Raw genomic sequence first — 18,088 nt, 5'->3', positions numbered from 1 at the left:
CTACATACCGCACCTGGGATCTTGGCCCTCCGAGCCGCTGACCTTCAAACAAAATATCTGCTGGCTTACCGGTGGGGTTGGAACTACATTTTCCCACAGTGGTTTATTACGGAGCAGTGCTCCAATATCCTGCAAGAAAATTAACTTTACCATCTCCTCCTGGTCCCGGGCCACCAGTAAATGAGAGCTCTTCGTTAAGCAGTTGTCACGGCTACTGTTCCACATTCTATTTTCTTTAGACACCCAGTAACATTTTCCCTTGTACGGCAGCCAGTCCCTGGGGCAAAGTACGCACCTGGCGCCCTCTGGAGGGGGAATTGGAAAGAGCAGTCATTAATGAGTTGTTTGTATTACTGTAGCACCTACTGTAGGTGCTGATCAGCTGTTTGGCAGGTTAGGGAGGGGCTTGGAGGAGGGTGGAGAATGGTGAGCGGATGGGGGCAACAGGGAGAGGGTGGAGGGGACAGGAAAAGAGAGAGCGAGGGTGGGGCCTCGCGGGAGGGGGCGAGGGGATTGACATTATCAAACTGAAATATTGCAATGGTCCTGGATCAAAATTGTTTGGAATTTTCATTTCCCAGGAAATGTCAAGAATTCAGCTCTTGGTTCTGAGTCTGATGAGGAAAAAAAAAATCCAAATGGTTGGAATTTCCCACAGAACAGAAATTTCCATTTCCCGGCAGGCTGTAATACCAGCACAGAGGCTTTGGGGCTGGGAGTGAATGGCTAAAAGCAGGTCCCACAAACAGCGCGGAGAAAAACAGGTTAAATAACAACCCACTGAAGATGCACCTACCCAGAAAAATGGAAGTCAGCGCCTGTGACGTTACCTGTTGAGCTGATTTGGGGTGGGTCACACAGGTACTGTTTCAGGGAAGACCATTTCTCCTGGCTGGCGACGCATTTACTTTCATTTCTGAGTCTCTCGGAGACCGCCTCACCTTCAGGGGCCAGTCCATTCCCTGAGGAGCCCTGAAAAACTTCAGCACAACATCCACGTGAATGAGCATTGCTGGTTGTGCTTTAAACCATTACGAATGCGGGCCTGTAAATTACACCTCATTCAGTAGCGCTAGTGACTACGCTAGGGAAAGAGATGAGGGGACTGAAAGAAACAGATGGACTGGGCGTCTCCTTCGCTACCGGCGTTCAGCGCCTTCTCACTTTTCCTGTCTGTGGAACAAAGGTAAGGCCTTCCTGAGCAGTTCAGGTGAATTCATGCACTGGGATCCCGTCTGTTTCATTTTGTGCTGCTGTTGAGAATGATCAAGTTGTTTGTTGGCAAGTGTAACGGGCATGAAAACGAGCAAGAAAATTCCTACAATTCCCTAGCTTTTTCTATGTTCAACGACCATGGAGGTTGCAGAGGGCAGCGCTCAAGTTAAGCAAATGTTTCAGCAAAGCTTGCTTGTGCAACTTCATCACCTCTGCCCCCTGGTGCATCTGCGTTAGTATGATACGCAAGCTGTCCACACAGAACCCTGGCCTTATTCAGTGCACAGGTTGGATGGTGACTGCAGCAGGGATGCAGGGTTGACTTTGATTCATAGAAGGGGTTGGATGGTGGGCAGCGTGTGAGAAGCAAGGGGCTGCATATTGCACAAGCTGCCTCTTGCACTCAGCACCGGAGCCATTCAGTTTCCTGGATTGGCTGGAGCACCCCTGATTTCAGGCACCACCTCCTCAGTGCCTGCTTCTATCTCCCATTTTCACTGAGCCGGGGAGCTGGGTGAATGGATATTTATGTGGGAGGCGCTCTAGGCTAGAGGTTGGCAAACTACGGCCTGCAGGCCACATCGGGCCCGCGAGACCGTCCTGCCCGGCCCTTGAACTCCCAGCCAGGGAGGCTAACCCCCGTCCATTCTCCTACTGTCCCCCGTCCCCTGCAGCCTCACCTTGCTGCGCCACCAGTGCTCTGGCCCGCCGCTCCTGCCGGGCAGCATGGCGGTGTGGCTAGCTCTGGCCAGGCGGCGGGGCTACGAGCTCCTGCTGCTCTGAGCGGCATGGTAAGGGGGCAGAGAGCGTGGGGTGTGTGTGTGGGGGGGGTTGGATAAGGGGCAGAGGGTCACAGGGGGCAGTCAGGGGACAGGGAATGGGGGGTTGGATAGGGCGTGCGTGGGAGTCCCAGGGGGCCTGTCAGGGGGCGGGGGTGTGGATAGGAGTTGGGGCAGTCAGGGGACAGGGAGCAGGGGGGTTGGATGGGGGTGGGATCCTGGGGGGGGCGGTTAGGAGTGGGAGGTCCCAGGAGGGGGGGTCAGGGGACAAGTAGCGGGGGGGGTTGGATGGGTTGGGGGTTCTGAGGGGGCCAGTCAGGGGGCAGGAAGTGGGAGGGGGCAGAGGCCAGGCTGTTTGGGGGACACAGCCTTCCCTACCTGGCCCTCCATACAGTTTCGCACCCCTGATGTGGCCCTCGGGCCAAAAAGTTTGCCCACCCCTGCTCTAGGCAAAGTCTCTATGGTTACAACATTGGAAAACCGCTCTAGGATCTGAAAACATAGGGACTCCTAGGGGTTTTCCAGGACTCTCTCCTTAGAAACCGCCCCCCCCCGTCCACAACCAGCCCCCAGTCAGAGACAGAGGGGGGGAATTTAAGCAAGGAGGGGCCAGTTAGAAAGGATGGAAATCATTGAGGAGAGCGAAGAAGTATGCAAATCAGGGCATTGCATCATTTGCATAACCTCTTCTGATTTCTGGACCTGCACCTTTACCACAGGTGCTGTGAGCACTGCCCATCCTGTGCACTGTCTGAGGCAGGGGGGTTCCATGGAAAAAAACCAGCGCATGCTCATGTAATTATCATGACGCCAACACACAAGGGGGGCTGAATTCAGGTTTTGCACAGGCATCGCTGGCGTGTCCTAGTTCCTAACTGCTTGACTTTGCCACCTCAATAAGGTCCTTGTAATCTTTCTATGGCATTGCCTGAGTTAAAAAAAAAATAGCAACTCCCCCCTGAACTGTACCAAAGCCATTCCGTGATGGGATACTTACTATTTTCTTCCACCTTGCACAAAATGGGCACCGTGGCGGAGCCCTGCCTCTTTGTGTGCACAATTTTGAGCATTAAAAGGAGCTGAACTTCTAAACCAGCCCTATGTAATTCATTACCTGCGTTCATTGATCACGGAGATTGAGGTGGGCTCCTTCGAACCTCTACCTTATCCCAAGTGCAGCTTCACATCAGAAATGAAATGCTCCTTAGCCTTCTCACACATGCATGTGTAGAGCCAATGCAATGCTTACGGATTATACGAGCCTTGTCCACACACAAACGAGCACTGGTTTAATTAGTGGGGATGCCTGTTAGGAGTGCTAGTGATGATAGTGTAGTATTCGGCCTGTATATTTGCCTGAGATAGAATGTTGGGTCTTGAGTTGGTTGCCCATTTGCCTTTTGATATTTTTATATTCTTACTAATATGTGTGAACAAAGAACAAAGACGCCGTGTGTTACATCTGCCCACACGCAGACGGGGTGAAAAGAGATACGCGAGAGAGCTAAAGTGTTGCTGGATAGAGTGGGAGTGTAATATACAAGCGTACACTTGAAGACTGCCTCGACGCCTACCTCAGGCAAATATACCACCCTGAATACTACATGATCATCACTAACACTCCTAGCAGTGCCCTTATTTCAGTTTTGCTTAAATCTGCTCCCAGTCAAATTAAGCCAAAATAAGAGGGTCAACAACTGGGGTTGTGTCGGTTTAACTAAATTGGTTTAAATTCACACCTTTAGTTAAACTGGGGAAACCCTCCATGTCGGCATTGGAGAAATTCCATTTAAATTCTATCTGCAAGCAAAGTGCTAAGGGAGCAGATCTGCTATTAAAAACCATCCTCCTAGTATAACAAAAATCACTGCGCATGCACACTGACCTATTAAAAAACAGCAACAACAAATCCTTAGACTGTCCCCAAATCAAAATGTTAAGGAACCACAGAAAGGAACGTTGGTGACCCATATGTTCAAGGCCTAGAACTTTTAAATGTCGCCCCCAGACTGATGAGTAGAGTGGATCGACATTCAAATTTCTGTGCCACTGCATTATGATGACATTTTCATTCCAAAATTGTTTGGAACAAAAAGTAGAAATTTCTCAATTTTCTGTGGAGTGGAAATTTTTTAAAAAAATATCATTTAGGGAAAAAAATCAAAACAAGTGCATTGGAAAATTTCAAAAAGAAATGCTGAAATATTTCAAAATTTTGAAATCAAATTTTTATTTGTATTGTTTATCATTAAATTTTTTATTGAGTTTTTATATGTGGTTCTATTTTTCAATTTCTTTTCATTTCATTTTCTTTTTAAAATTATTAAAAAGCAGCAGCTACCCGCTGTCTTAAACAGCCTGAGCGCTTATCTTATTTCCTTGTTGGATGTGTCCCCTGTTTGATGTTATGAAACCGTTTGACACATTGAGCAAGAAAATCAGAGAAGCCCTGAATACTAACGACAACAGCAAGTTCGTTTCAACGTCTTGTGTTAGCCAGAAATCTTTTTTCTAGGCCATCAAAAACAACTGCTGCTTAGACGAGTAGCTCTTTTAACCAATTTTAAAAATAAAACCATAAATTGCAACAAAATATAATGCCTCACTTCTGGGCTGCCCAATTCCTAGGGGAGCTGGTTCTCTGGCTCCCCAACTCATTTCTACGGCAAACTCCCTGTTAAGCTGTCAGAGGTGTTAAAAAAAATGTCACAAGCCTATTTTCCCCTCCCCACTTTTGTCATATCCAAGAATGTCTGAGCTACTTTTGCTCAAACTTTTTTTAAAAATATTGCTAAGAATGAACGGGGGAAAAATTAGCTCAAAATGTGAAAACTGTGGGAAATTATAGGAATCCTTGTAATAGAAATGCCTTAACGATAGGTATTACTGTGATCTGACTGCCTGTGATATGCTTGCAAGTGAATAACTGGTGTGGAGTGACTTACCCCAAACACTCAGCACTATGACTGTCATCAGCAGGACAACGTACCCAGCGGCTCCGATCTTCAAGACAAGTTGATGCCAGTGCGGACACTGATGGAAATCTGGCCAATTCAGTATTTGGGGAAATTATAATAAAAAAGAAAATATTGCAATTACTTGATGATTTACATTCTCCTTTAAACAAGTCTCAGAGGGGCAGCCATGTTAGTCTGTATCTACAAAAACAACAAGGAGTCCGGTGGCACCTTAAAGACTAACAGATTTATTTGGGCATAAGCTTTCCTACGTGGAAAACCCACTTCTTCAGATGCATAGAGATTGCATCTGAAGAAGTGGGTTTTTAGCCACAAAAGCTTATGCCCAAATAAATCGGTTAGTCTTTAAGGTGCCACCAGACTCCTCGTTATTCTCTTTTAAAGCTTGTCCAGAAACCCCTGCAAGAGGATGGCGCACCAATGTATACTGCACCAGCAGATACGCTCCCCACAACTGCTCGCAGCACTCCTATGTAGTAGAGAAGTACTGACACCTTGCTTTTACAGCTGGGAACTCAGGTCCAGAGAGATTGGAGTGGCTTGGCCATGATCACACAGGAAGTCTACGGCAGAGCAAGCTCAGATCTTTAGAATCACAGCCCAGCATCTTAGCCACCAGACCACCCTACCTTGGCTCATCGAATGATAAATGAATCATGATTCTGGGGGCTACGATACAGCTGTTCGTCAGGTGAATGTCCATTTTAAGAGCCTCCCTGAAACTGTCTAGGTAGAATTATGCACCCCCTAATATTATCATGAAGTAGTAAAACAATAGCAATTGTTCTGCAATATATTGTGGAAGAACTTGTCTGTCCCTGAACCTTGGTGTGAGCCTGTGACCAGCCAGCAGCGTGTTACATCCAGGGCCGGTGCAAGGAAGTTTCGCACCCTAGGCGAAACTTCCACCTTGCGCCCCCCCCCCCCCCCCCCCCCCCGCCGCCCCCCCCCCCCCCCCCCCTCCCCTGAGCCCCCCCCCGCGGCAGCTCCCCCCGGGGAGCTGTGCGGCACCTCCCCACCCCAGCTCACCTCTGCTCCGCCTCCTCCCTGAGCACGCCGCCCCCGCACTAATTCTCCTCCCCTCCCGGGCTTGCGGCACCAAACAGTTGATTGGCGCTGCAAGCCTGGGAGGCGGGAGAAGTGGAGCGGCCCAGGAACGCTGTAAAAAAAAAATTGAGGGCACCGCTTTTTGGCACCCCCAAATCTTGGCGCCCTAGGCAACCGCCTAGTTTGCCTTAATGGTAGCACCGGCCCTGGTTGCGTCTTCCCCTGGGCCCCCACTCCTGCACTGTCTCTTCCTCCCAAGACCCTGTCCCCCATTCACTCCGCTCTGCTCCCTCCCCTGTCGCCCCACCCCATTCTGGCACCCCTAGAGTTGCCAATTTTGGTTGGACGTATTCCTGGAGGTTTCATCACATGACCTAAGATTTAATCTGTAATTCCTGGAGACTGCAGGACAATCCTGGAGGGCCGGCCACCCTAGTGAGAAGCAGCTGAATCGAGGTGTTGGTCTGTGTGACTCCCTGGAGGGGGACAGAGGCAAGACAGCTGTTTCTTTGGGCCCACCCAGCCCAGACAGAGGAAAGCTGGCCTGGCAGGCTGTGAATACGGCTCTCTCTCAGCCAAAGGGGTAAGGTTTTTATCCGAGACCAAAGAAAACCACAAAGAGCAAAAATTGAGTCTTCGCGAGAGAGACAACAGAGGGTGTCTCCTGAGATCCTTCTTCTCAAATCCCTTCACACCCCAGCCACACGTCTTAGATTTAACAGTCTAGAAAACAAGATTATGGCAACGAACACCAAAACTAAACAGCTCTGCCTGTGCCCTTATCACAGCTAACATTGTACATCAAATCAGCAGACGACACCAAAATTGAATGGTGACATAACTAATTAAATGAGATCAGAGCTCTGAGGGCTGCCGGGAGCTGGAGAAAATGTCAGAGTGAATAAATGTAACGCCCTGGCCCCGGGAGGGGAAATCAACTGCTGAGGGAGAACATGGAGGGGGTGGCTTTAAACCAAGGTCACTTTCGTTTTGTTTTATCGGCCTAGTGGATGGACCGGTGGAGCGGGATGCAGGAAACCACGGTTCTTTCCCAGCTACCGCACTGACCACCTGGGTGATGCCGGGCAAGTCATTTTCTTGCTCCGTGCCTCTGTTTCCTCATGTGTAAAACAGGGATAACGATACTGACCATTGTAAAGCACTTTGAGATCTAGGGGTGAAAAGCTCCAGGTAAAATCCAAAGATTTTTACTTATTTCAGACCTAGCATCAGTAAGCAGTTTAGCACTGTTGCAAAAAAACAAACAAACAACAAAAAACCCCAATCCTAACATTGTGCTGGGCTGTATTAGCAGGAGTGTTGTAAGCAAGACATAAGAAGTAATTCTGCCGCTCTACTCCATGCAGATATGGCCTCAGCTGGAGTATTGTGTTCAGTTCCGGGCGCCACATTTCAGGAAAGATGTGGACAAATTGGAGAGAGTCCAGAGAAGAGCAACAAAAATGATGAAAGGTCTGGAAAACATGACCTATGAGGGAAGATTGAAAGAACTGGGTTCGTTTAGTCTGGAAAAGAGAAGACTGAGAGGGGACATGATAACAGTTTTCAAGTACCTAAAAGGTTATTACAAGGAGGAGGGAGAACAATTGTTCTCCTTTACCTCTGAGGATAGGAGAAGCAGCAATGGGCTTAAATGGCAGAAAGGGCGGTTTAGGTTGGACATTAGGAAAAAACTTACTGTCAGGGTGGTTAAGCACTGGAATAAATTGCCTAGGGAGGTTGTGGAATCTCCATCATTGGAGATTTTTAAGAGCAGGTTAGACAAACACCTGTCAGGGATGTTATAAAAGGTGCTGGTCCTGCCGTGAGTGCAGGGGACTGGACTAGATGGACCGCTCAAGGTCCCTTCCAAACCTACGATTCTACGATTCTATGATTAATGGTTCATGACTGGGTGGGGACCGAATAGATCAGTCTTCAAAAAGGAAAATATTTGAGAACCACTAGGCTGTTCTCTCAGCCACTTCTTCTAAAGGAAAGATGGTCCATCTCCATTAACCCATGTCATTCTCTGTTAGCACCGTGAAATGTCTCTGTTGCAAATGTAACCTTCTTACCTGAAGGATTCAGGGCTAAATTCTGATCTCACTGCTCTGGTGTAAATCCGAAGTGACCCCACTGCAGTCAATGGAGTCGGGGTTGGATCCTGGTCCCATTGACCGTGGTGTCAATCCACAGTGACTCCAGAACTAGTTAGTCTGGGTTTACACTGGTTTAAATGAGAGCAGAGTCTTTGCCCTGCTTTCTGAAATAATGCATTTAAATTCACGCTCTGAGCATCCCGAATCTCAATGCTCATTCTCGCTCATTCTTCCCCAAACTCAACCACGGAAGCTTTTTTTCATCCCTTCTATGACAAAGTGCGGAAAATTTGTAATATTTTCATGATTCCTATGTGTGCCTCAGTTTTCCTCTGAACTTTGCATTGCCACCTACGTGTCGGGCAGGAGGGGAATTAACATTGCTCCTGGAAAAGTGCAGGAGACACAGATGTGTGTGTCACCTTGCTGCCTGGCTGGAATGAATTGCGTCCTTAATGCACTGGCTGAAACCAACCCAGATCAACAGAAGGTTCAGAGAGAAGTCCCAAGGACTGAACCATCAATGCCTAAGAGCAGGAAACTTCATTAGGTGAGACATGTAAACAGAGCTGAAGAACAAAAGGGAAAATGGTGCTGGGTGCCTGGAATAGAGACTTCCCTATGCAGGGACTGAGAAGCTCTCCCCTGGGGAGGACAAAGGGACAGAGAGAGAGAGCCAGAGATGAAATCCATTGCAGCTTGGCTGGTTCATAGCACTGGCTTGGCCAGGATGGATGATGGTGTAACTTTTGCTTCTTTGCCAACCCAAGGACATTCAGAGTCTGTAGGCAGGTGACTAATAAATGGTTACCTTGTTCTGAAAAGGCTGCCTGCATCACTGTAAATTCTCCCTGAGTGCATTGTACCCTTGGAGGAGGGGTACAGAACAAGCCACCCACAGGGGTCTGGCTTGGCTGGATTTGTGGCAGGGACCCATGGATCACTGGTGCCCGAAGACCCAGTCTTGGGGTCCATGGACCGCTGTGGCACTACGTGAACCCTGGGGGTTTGGGACGCTGAAGGGGCACAGACTAGACCCTGTGAATCCGTGCCAGCCTCCACCTACCCCATTATTCTAGAGACACTCGGCAGGAAACATTGACACCTACAGCGTTAACTTGTTCCCACCCCAAGTCTGTAAATAATAAACTAAACTAAGCCTTAAGGATACCCTGACAAAACTATTCTCTGCTTGTCTTTCTGTGCTAGGGCTACAATTAGCTCTGAAGTGGCTTGGGAGACATTTACATGGACACAGTACAAAGTTTAAAATATACTATACAGATCAACTAATAAATAGTCATTTACTGGGCTAGACCCAAGGCCCAGATTTGGTCCTGTCCAGCACGGGGGATGGACCACATGACCCAGCAAGGTCCCTTCTACTCCAACATTTCTATGACTCTATATTACACAAACTAGTGCCTCTGTGCTGGACCCTATCTCTGTACACTCGTCTCCAGTCAGAAACCGGGAGATGTAGCTGAAAACCCCAATCTTAGCACAAAAGTAGGAAGTAAGAGCACACTCACTGTGGGGTTGAGATGAAGGAGGTAAGCGGGCTCCCGGGATGTTTAAATCAGCATAGACGACCTCCCCCGCCATGGCGTGTACAGTCCGAGAAGAGAGCACACCAGTTAGCAATCTGTGAAGAAGGAGAACCACCTATTATGCATAAAACAAAATGAACAACCCATCCAAAGCCAGGAAGTGTTATCAATCAGAAGCCGTTGAATTTCTTTCTTATCACCGCTCTGTGGATTTCCTTCGCTGTTTAAGGCTAAGGACTGAACTGATAGCGTAGTTTTAATCAAGGCATTTGCACTTGCAGAGCTGGGAGGCATTGAATTGATTGGCTTCCAGACGCCCCCATGCTTTCCTGTAAACAGCAGCTCTGCGAGCTAGAGGGGGCCCAACATTTTTTGCTGCATAAAAATTGAGAAAGAGCGTGGAAATGAAATTACAAGGGGTATTTCCCAGACCTGCTGGGAGCAGCCCAATCCAGACCTGTCCCCTCTCCCTCTCCAACAGATTTGGGATGGTCAAGCTCTTGTACTGATGCTCCCTGTGAAAAGAGACGGCGTTGGGTAGATGGCACATCACGGCTGATTTCTTCTTTCCTGTCTCTGTCCCAGAGGCTGCCATGCTGCATTTTGCTACGGGGGAGTTTAACTTCAGACTCAGGGATTTGTGCACAAGTTCCACAGATCAAAGGGGAGCCGTGTTAGTCTGGATCTGTAAAAGCAGCAAAGAGTCCTGTGGCACCTTATAGACTAACAGACGTATTGGAGCATGAGCTTTCATGGGTGAATACCCCTTTCTTCGGATGCATAGTTCCATAAAGTTCCCAATGCACAGGGACCAGGCCCACGGGTATAGAGTTGGAGTGTATGTAGGCTACCTTGCACAAGCTCTGAAAACCTTAGTGAGCAAGGATGCTCTTGTGGATAAGGAACAACTTGTGAGCTGGGGGTTCAAATCCCAGCTCTGTGACATAGACTCACTAAGGGACTTTGGGCAAATCTCTGGGCCTCAGTCCTTCATTTCTCCTTCCCATTTAGATTGGAAGCTTTTTGGGGCACAGGCTGTCTCTTACTATGTATTTGTACAGTGTGTGTTGTCAGATATTTGGCTGTGTGTGTGTGTTCTCTCTGTGTGCCGTCCCAGCTCTGCGCAGACAGCTGACACAGAAGACCTCGAGCGAACCGCCCAATGACCACAAGATCTGTTAAGGTACGAAGGCACCCGGCCTGGTTTATTGTCCATGAAGCACTATATAGGTGTGTTATACTTGCTACAAGTATACTCAATGCGTGTATGCCCGTGACAATAGATGCAGCTCAATTAGTGTCCGGACTTTTCACTAGCCCTTCGGCTGGCCAAAGACACTCTCTTTGAGACTCCATTTTGGTATCAAGGTGTTCTGGTACCACCCTTCTGGAATGTTCTTTCATAAGTGCATTGTGCCTAGTACCTCTCAGGAATGTCTGTTTCTGCACTATCAGCCCTGTTCTTGCCAGATTCTGTGAGCAGGGCCTGCCTCTTGCTCACAACCTTACTTTACTTTATATCATCAAAGCTTGGACCACTACTTTAGCCCAGGCCTCAGGCCTCATACCAGGCCTCTGATTCAAAGGTTTATGTTTCAGGCCCTCTTCCTACACAGTGTGCACCGCAATGGAGGCCTGATTTCAGTTGTGTTCTGTAGATGCTACCAAAATGCACACAAACAATGTTGAGTGGCTGGTTTTGTTTACAGATATATGTATATATATATACGCGCTGCGGAAGTTGAATTTTTGTTCCATTGCAACAAACTCAGCCCCCATCTCTGCTTAGCTGCTACCCAGATATGTGTGGCTTTGACCTGAACATGTACCAAACCTATGCGGAAAATAACTCGACCCGCCTCTGTGGTGGTCAGACACAGAATAGTCTTAATATTTTGTCGCTTCAGTTGCACAAACCACTATATCCTCCAAATGCTTGACAGGGGTTAAAAAGTGCAAATACGTAATCTGCCAAATGCCAATTGTAATGTTGTTGTCAAAGCGTTTTCCAGTTTGTATGTAGCAAGAAGTGTTTCTTGTCTCCGGAGCGTTCAGAGCGGCTGCTGCAACGGGAACAGATTTCTTTAAATCAAAGTGTTTTTTTCACAGGGGAGTTTTACAAACCATTTTAAGTGAAACCAAATATTATTTTCAAGGAGAGTGTGTCCATTCTCACAGCATGACCTGGCAAACACAACCAATTCATAAAGGCAGACAGGCCAGAAACTCACCACCAGAAACAATATCAGAAGGAGAAAGAAATTAAGAACTATAGGCATGGTGGAAAAGAGATTGTTTGAATGTATGTAAACGAAATACCTATAACTGTTACAGCTTTTCAAACACAGAGGGCAAACAGGGCCGGCTCCAGAGTTTTGGCCGCCCCAAGCAGCCAAAAATAAATAAATAAATAAAAGGCCGCGATTGCGATCTGCGGCGGCAATTCGGCGGGAGGTCCTTTGCTCCGAGCAGGAGTGAGGGACCGTCCGCCGAATTGCCGCCCAATATCTGGACGTGCCACCCCTCTCCGGAGCGGCCCAAGCACCTGCTTGCCAGACTGGTGCCTGGAGCCGGCCCTGAGGGCAAAACATACACTTTTGAGCTAATATTTTACATAGAACTGTTCAGCAATGTCCCCCCTCCCTCTCCAGGAAAAAAAAGTAGTGAAAATGAGACATTTTTTATCTTTATTGATATTTTTCTTCGTGTGTGTTTGTGTGTGTGTGTGTGTTTGAAGTTTAACATTATGCAGCATTTTGATAGGACAGCTAATACATAGGCTACACAACTAAAATGCAAGAAAAAACAGAAATTTGGACCTAAATGTGAGATGAAAGACTTTAACTGATGCTAGCAACTGAAAAGATAGACGAGGAACACAAAGAGTAGAAAAGCATCAACCACAATATGTGATCAAGGTCACAAAGTTGAGGAAAGTGACTGGCAGCAGGTCTTGTCAATGCAGCTCTAGGGACTTACATAGGCCAGTTTATAAATGTGTATTTGTGTATAACACTAAGAATCTCTATTTAAGTTATAAGATTTCTGTTATAAAAGAATGGATCTGTTAATAAAAACAAAGAAAAAAATCTGAAAAAAACTAACATTTTTTGGTTTTAAACTGAATTCTAGATTTGTTTTTCAATGAAATTCCAAATAGTTTGAATTAAAATGATTTTTTGGAAAGAAAATGTCTGTTTTGCACATAATCCATTTTCCATCGGAAAAAGTAACATTTTGACAGAAAATTTTTGACTAGCTAAATTAAGTGCAAAGCAGGTTAACCCAGAATGCCTCCATGTCTCCCTCTAGTGGCTCACTAATGTTGCATACAGATGTAACACCTATTCCTACTTGATATGCCCCTCCTTATACATCCAAGGATGTCTTTGACCTTCTTAGCCACAGCGCACACTGAGAGCTCATGTGGAGTTGATTTCCACCACGACCAATGTGACCTTCTCAGTGTCACTGTTTTTTTTCTGAAACACTGCAGGGGTTTCAGCTATGCCAAATGGTATCCTTACATAATCGAACACTGTGTTACATGTTGAAACCTGTATATCACTGTGAACTGTTTAAACTCATGCCCATTGAAACCGGGGCCCGTTGTCAGACATCACTATTCAGATACACCATGTCTAGCAAAACTAGATTGGATATGCACAATCACCTGTTTAGCTGTAGGAAGGCTGTCTGGTAAGGCTATCTCAGGGAAGTGACTTTGTTTAAGTTGTTCTTAAAAACTTCCAGTAATGGGGATTCCACAACCTCCCTCAAAAGCTCAAAATCAAAACAAAACATTTTCATTGGGCTTGAAATGAACCATTTTTCTTTGACCCCAAATGATTTTTTTCTGACTTTTTGGTATGCTGAAAATTTTGAAAAAATTTCATTTTGGGTTGATCTGAAACTAATCCTTTCCCTAATATTTCAGGAGTGCCTGCGAACTGAGAAACCGGTCAGCTGCAGAGCTCTACCTTTGAGTTAGCCTAGCTCCAGTGAGAATGCCCATGCTGTAAAAATAACACTCACGTTGCCGTGTCCACAATGGCTCTGTTCACGCCTGAATGTGGTGCTAGCACTTCTCGGGATACAATCCTATAGCTCTCCAGTGAGCGGAGCCGCTCTAGGAATTCTTTCCCAGTGAATTGTTGGAGAACTTGTCTGTCCTTTTGGGGCACACTGGGGAATTGTGGGAAGGCATTGGAGGACTAGTGGCACTGAAGTTGTGCTAGCCTGCATCCACGCTACAGAGCAGCTGTGTTAGCAGCTGATGAGTTGTGCTCACTCAAGTTGTACTGTCTGATGGGACAACAACGTGAGCTACAAGCAACATTGCATTTGAATTAAAGGCTTTTGTGTGCAGACAGGACTCAAGTTAGGGCAGTATTTGAGTTATAAGTTCAGCTGACTTTGCAGTGAAGACAAACTCCAAAAAGACAAAGCTGCTCCTTGGTGACTGGGCTTTAGCTTATGTCTACACTGAAAAATAAAAGGTGTGTTAAACTGGATTACCTAACTCAGATTAAAATAGCAGTGAAGACACATCAACTCGGCTTTTAACTTGGGAGGCAGCTCAAATTAAAGCCTATAGAGGAGCCGGGGGTGGAATTTGAGCTGCTAACCCTGAGTTAAAACCCAAGTTGCTGTGTCTTTACCGCTATTTTAATCCAAGTTAGCTAATGTGAGTTAAAAGACACACCTCTTTTTGCAGTGTAGACATACCCTTAGCTGGTGTTTCTGCAAGGGTTGCCTGTGAACCATTTGCAACTTCTTCGGTTCAAGAAACAGGACAGGAAGAGCATGTCTCTGCTTTGTGGGTGCCCCTTTGTCTCTGGCCCTAGTGTTGCATGGGGCCCTCCTCTCTGGTGCCCCTACTGGGCTTTCCCACAGATGTGCAATGGCCTCTCTCAGCCTGCGTCTTCTCCCTACTCACCCTCAGAGTGTTCTCCTCCAGCGGAGTCACGCAGTGGTTCACTCCGCTTCTGGGGTACTCAGTGTCCCAGTTGACGTACACAAAAGGTCCTTCCACCCTCCTGGGCTTCTCTCGGTTCTCCTCACTCTTGTCAAGGCACTGATTTCCCAGGCTTTTTCCCCATTGGGAGTCCAAAATTCCACATGAACTGGTTTCCCACCCCTCCTGGGCCTCTCTTCTCTTCCCTGATGTAGGGCCTTGCTCAGGGCTACCCCTCAGGAGCCGATGCTGCTCCAGGTGGGTCACTCCACTTGACTTCCTCAGGCTCTTCCCAGAGAGGAACCTGCTTTGTTCCTTTCTCCACGATCTTCCTCCTCTGCTGAGTCCCCAGCCCTAGTGAAGTTGTGCTCTGCCTGCTTCACCACCACAACTGGGCTCGGTTTCTAATTACGCCCCATTACATCCAACTGAGGTCACTAATTAGCTAGTATGTTGCCAGCTCGTCAGAGAGGCTGAAGAATAGCTGCTAAGTCCTGGGCACGGGCATTTGTACGTCTGTGAATAAACAAACCATACCGAGAAAATCACCTGATTAGGCACTGCCCCTTTCTACTCTGAGGGGAAACTAGCCCTCAGCTTTGCCAGCACGGTGCTTTATTTTTGTATGATTTGGCTTGAGGCCTGTCTCCTTTACTGGAAAGTCTCTACTTCAGAAGCCTCAACAGCGTAACAAACGTTGCCTGTGTTGTCACCGACCTTTAGCCTTCCTTTCCTGTGTGATCTCTTTGGTCTGCTGCTCGCAAAAGGTGTCAATTGTGCTCCCATGACAGAGACGGCTTAGGAAGGGCTCCCTCCTGCCACAGTCTCCTGTTAAACAGAACCAATGTGGGATGTTAGAGGGTTTTCCCTTCACCTTCTCCCCTGGCTCTTGTCACACAGACAGAAAGCAGAAGACCAGAAGTCCGAAGCGCGGACAATGGATGTTTATTGGGGTAAGTTTCCAAACAGGCATATTCCGAAGCCCTTCACACCAGTTGGGCTTATCTGTACGTGATAGAGTCTGTTCCCCAGTGTTCCCTTCCCAGCTCTGACACCGCGGAGCGTTTACCCCGTGTCCCCCTTCCCAGCTCTGACGCCACAGAGCATTTACCCCGCGACCCCCTTCCCAGTTCTGATGCTACAGAGCCTTGCCTGTGTCTCTGTTCCCTGTTCCCTATTTCCTGTTCCCATTCCCCCCCTTAGCAAACATGATTCCAATTTCCCTTCCCCCCACTTCCTGTTTGACCCCAGTTTATATAGTAATATTCTCAGCTCTATCATTCTTAACCAATCATTTCACTGAAATTTAACTAACCAATTCTAACATATTGTAACATAATTCTCTAACCAGTTATACACCTAGCAAAATTAATTCCACAGCAGACAGAAACAATTAGAGAACCGGGCAGATTAACAATAGAAAAGTGGGGGCCATAAAGATAAAACAATACAGAAATGAGGGTTTCACAACCACAACCATTGATAAGTATCAGAGGGGTAGCCGTGTTAGTCTGAATCTGTAAAAAGCAACAGAGGGTCCTGTGGCACCTTTAAGACTAACAGAAGTATTGGGAGCATAAGCTTTCGTGGGTAAGAACCTCACTTCTTCAGATACTTCTGTTAGTCTTAAAGGTGCCACAGGACCCTCTGTTGCTTTTTACAGATGCAGACTAACACGGCTACCCCTCTGATACTTGACACCATGCAAGGCACTGCATTTAGCCGTATGGAATGGAAATCTATCAACCTCATGAAGAAACTTGCGGCATCTGAAGAAGTGAGGTTCTTACCCACGAAAGCTTATGCTCCCAATACTTCTGTTAGTCTTAAAGGTGCCACAGGACCCTCAGTAACCATTGATAAGTGATTTCTTGCCAGACAGGATGCTATCAAGCTAAATTTTCTTTAAAAAGGATAAGGGGGCCGAGGTTGGGGCTGCAGCTGGGGGTGGATCTGGGGCCAGGAGCGGGGCTGCGGCCAGGGGCTGAGGTTGGGGGCGGGGGCGGAGCTGCAGCCAGGCTGTATTGGGAGCCAGTAACCGGGCTGGCAGCCTGGTGAGGCTCCTCTCCCGGCCTCACCCCCAGCCTCAGCCTTGGGCCGAAAACAGAGCTGCAGCGAGTGGTCAAAGCTGAGGGCTGGTGTGGGGCCGGGGCCTCTGCACCGAGGCTGGGGGATGGGGTCAGGGACGGGGACAGGAATCAGGGTTGCGGTTGGGGGGAGGGACCGGAGCAGAGCTGGGCGCAGAGTGGCGCTGGGTGGAACTCCCTTCCCACCCCCCATGGGAGCTGGCCTGGGCCCCGCCGGGGCTCCCTCCCGACGTTCCCTAGGGGGGCGCACCCCACAGTTTGGAGACCTCTGGAGTACATGGACCTCTGATCTGATCTGGACTGGACAGTCCTATGTTCCCAATTACCAACCAATCAGGATTCACAGCCACATAACAGAGACCAGTTTTACATCTTGGCAAATGTATGAATAAGAAACTGACTCATGGATTGTAGCAGGAAACTCTCTCTGATCAATGAGCCCTGCGGTAATTCAGTGGCATAGCTACCAACAGGTGTTACTGACGATATTAGCCGCTATCAGCGCTCAGTCCTTCCTGTAACTACTCTGTGATCTCTGTGCATGAGCTGAAGTACGGCTGGCTTCTGCATTGATCTGAAAGAACAATGGGAAGGGTGCAACTACCTAAATCTCCAGTGGGTTTGTTTTACTACAATCGGCTTCTGCAGCAGGCTTAGCCACTTTGCAGGCAATTCCTCTCTGCGCAATGCCTCTATAAAAGCAGTCCTTTTTCGCTCAGCAGATCTGCTCCCTGTAGGTATCCAAGTCCCATCTCCTGACCACAGAGGCTCCGATAACTTGTTAGTGCCTTCCCCTTTCTGTGGAGTGAGCCCAGCTCTGGGAGCGGGATTCAATTCAGGCTCACGCATCGGCCTTGGAATTATATAGTAAACTGCAGTGAGTTCCAGCTGTGCAAATCCACTGATGGCACCAGGGCTGCAGAGGGGTCACTGAGGGCAGGATGGGAAGGCAACAGGGGCCATAGATTGCAGACGGCAGAGAGGAGCAGATATTTGTAACTTTGCATGAGGCAGAAGCAAAGGGCAGGAGGATAAGAATATTTGCAGGGTACGGGTCAGCCATCCGGACACATGGAAGCAGAAATCCTCCGTTTGATGATGAGTCATTGCACATCCCAATGTGGTTGTGTACATGCGGGGAGGGATAGCTGAGTGGTTTGAGCACTGGCCTGCTAAACCCGGGGTTGTGAGTTCAATCCTTGAGGGGGCCATTTAGGGAACTGGGGTAAAAATCTGTCTGGGGATTGGTCCTGCTTTGAGCAGGGGGTTGGACTAGAACCTCTTGAGGTCCCTTCCAACCCTGGTATTCTATGATTCTATGGTCCCTGAGCTGGTCAGAAATCACACAGAGCTTAAGTTGCTTGCATCAGCTC

At 47.8% G+C, this 18,088-nt stretch overlaps 1 protein-coding gene across 1 annotated transcript; it reads right to left on the bottom strand.

The window, feature by feature from the left end:
* LOC117870389 (killer cell lectin-like receptor subfamily B member 1F) lies at window positions 1-9,895 on the bottom strand. The gene is made up of 4 exons (XM_034757523.1): window positions 9,654-9,895; window positions 4,940-5,038; window positions 831-980; window positions 1-305 (listed from the first exon to the last, which is right to left on the bottom strand). The coding sequence occupies exons 1-4, from the start codon at window positions 9,724-9,726 to the stop codon at window positions 1-3; spliced, it is 627 nt and encodes a 208-aa protein (XP_034613414.1). The 5' UTR covers window positions 9,727-9,895.
* Between the last annotated feature and the right edge of the window lie 8,193 nt (window positions 9,896-18,088).

The sequence above is a fragment of the Trachemys scripta genome, unplaced genomic scaffold, assembly GCF_013100865.1.
Source record: "Trachemys scripta elegans isolate TJP31775 unplaced genomic scaffold, CAS_Tse_1.0 scaffold_28, whole genome shotgun sequence".
Taxonomy (NCBI): domain Eukaryota; kingdom Metazoa; phylum Chordata; order Testudines; family Emydidae; genus Trachemys; species Trachemys scripta.
Note: the sequence above shows the minus strand (reverse complement) of the source record. Positions and strands in the feature narration are given on the sequence as shown.

What these genes read in the sequence shown, in the direction of transcription:
- LOC117870389 (XM_034757523.1), bottom strand. Translation starts at nt 9,726, where the DNA reads ATGGCGGGGGAGGTCGTCTATGCTGATTTAAACATCCCGGGAGCCCGC. An exon ending in CATAGTGCTGAGTGTTTGGG is followed by an intron (nt 981 to 4,939) that starts GTAAGTCACTCC and finishes GTTGTGCTGAAG; the next exon opens with TTTTTCAGGGCTCCTCAGGG. An exon ending in ACCCCAAATCAGCTCAACAG is followed by an intron (nt 306 to 830) that starts GTAACGTCACAG and finishes TTCCCCCTCCAG; the next exon opens with AGGGCGCCAGGTGCGTACTT.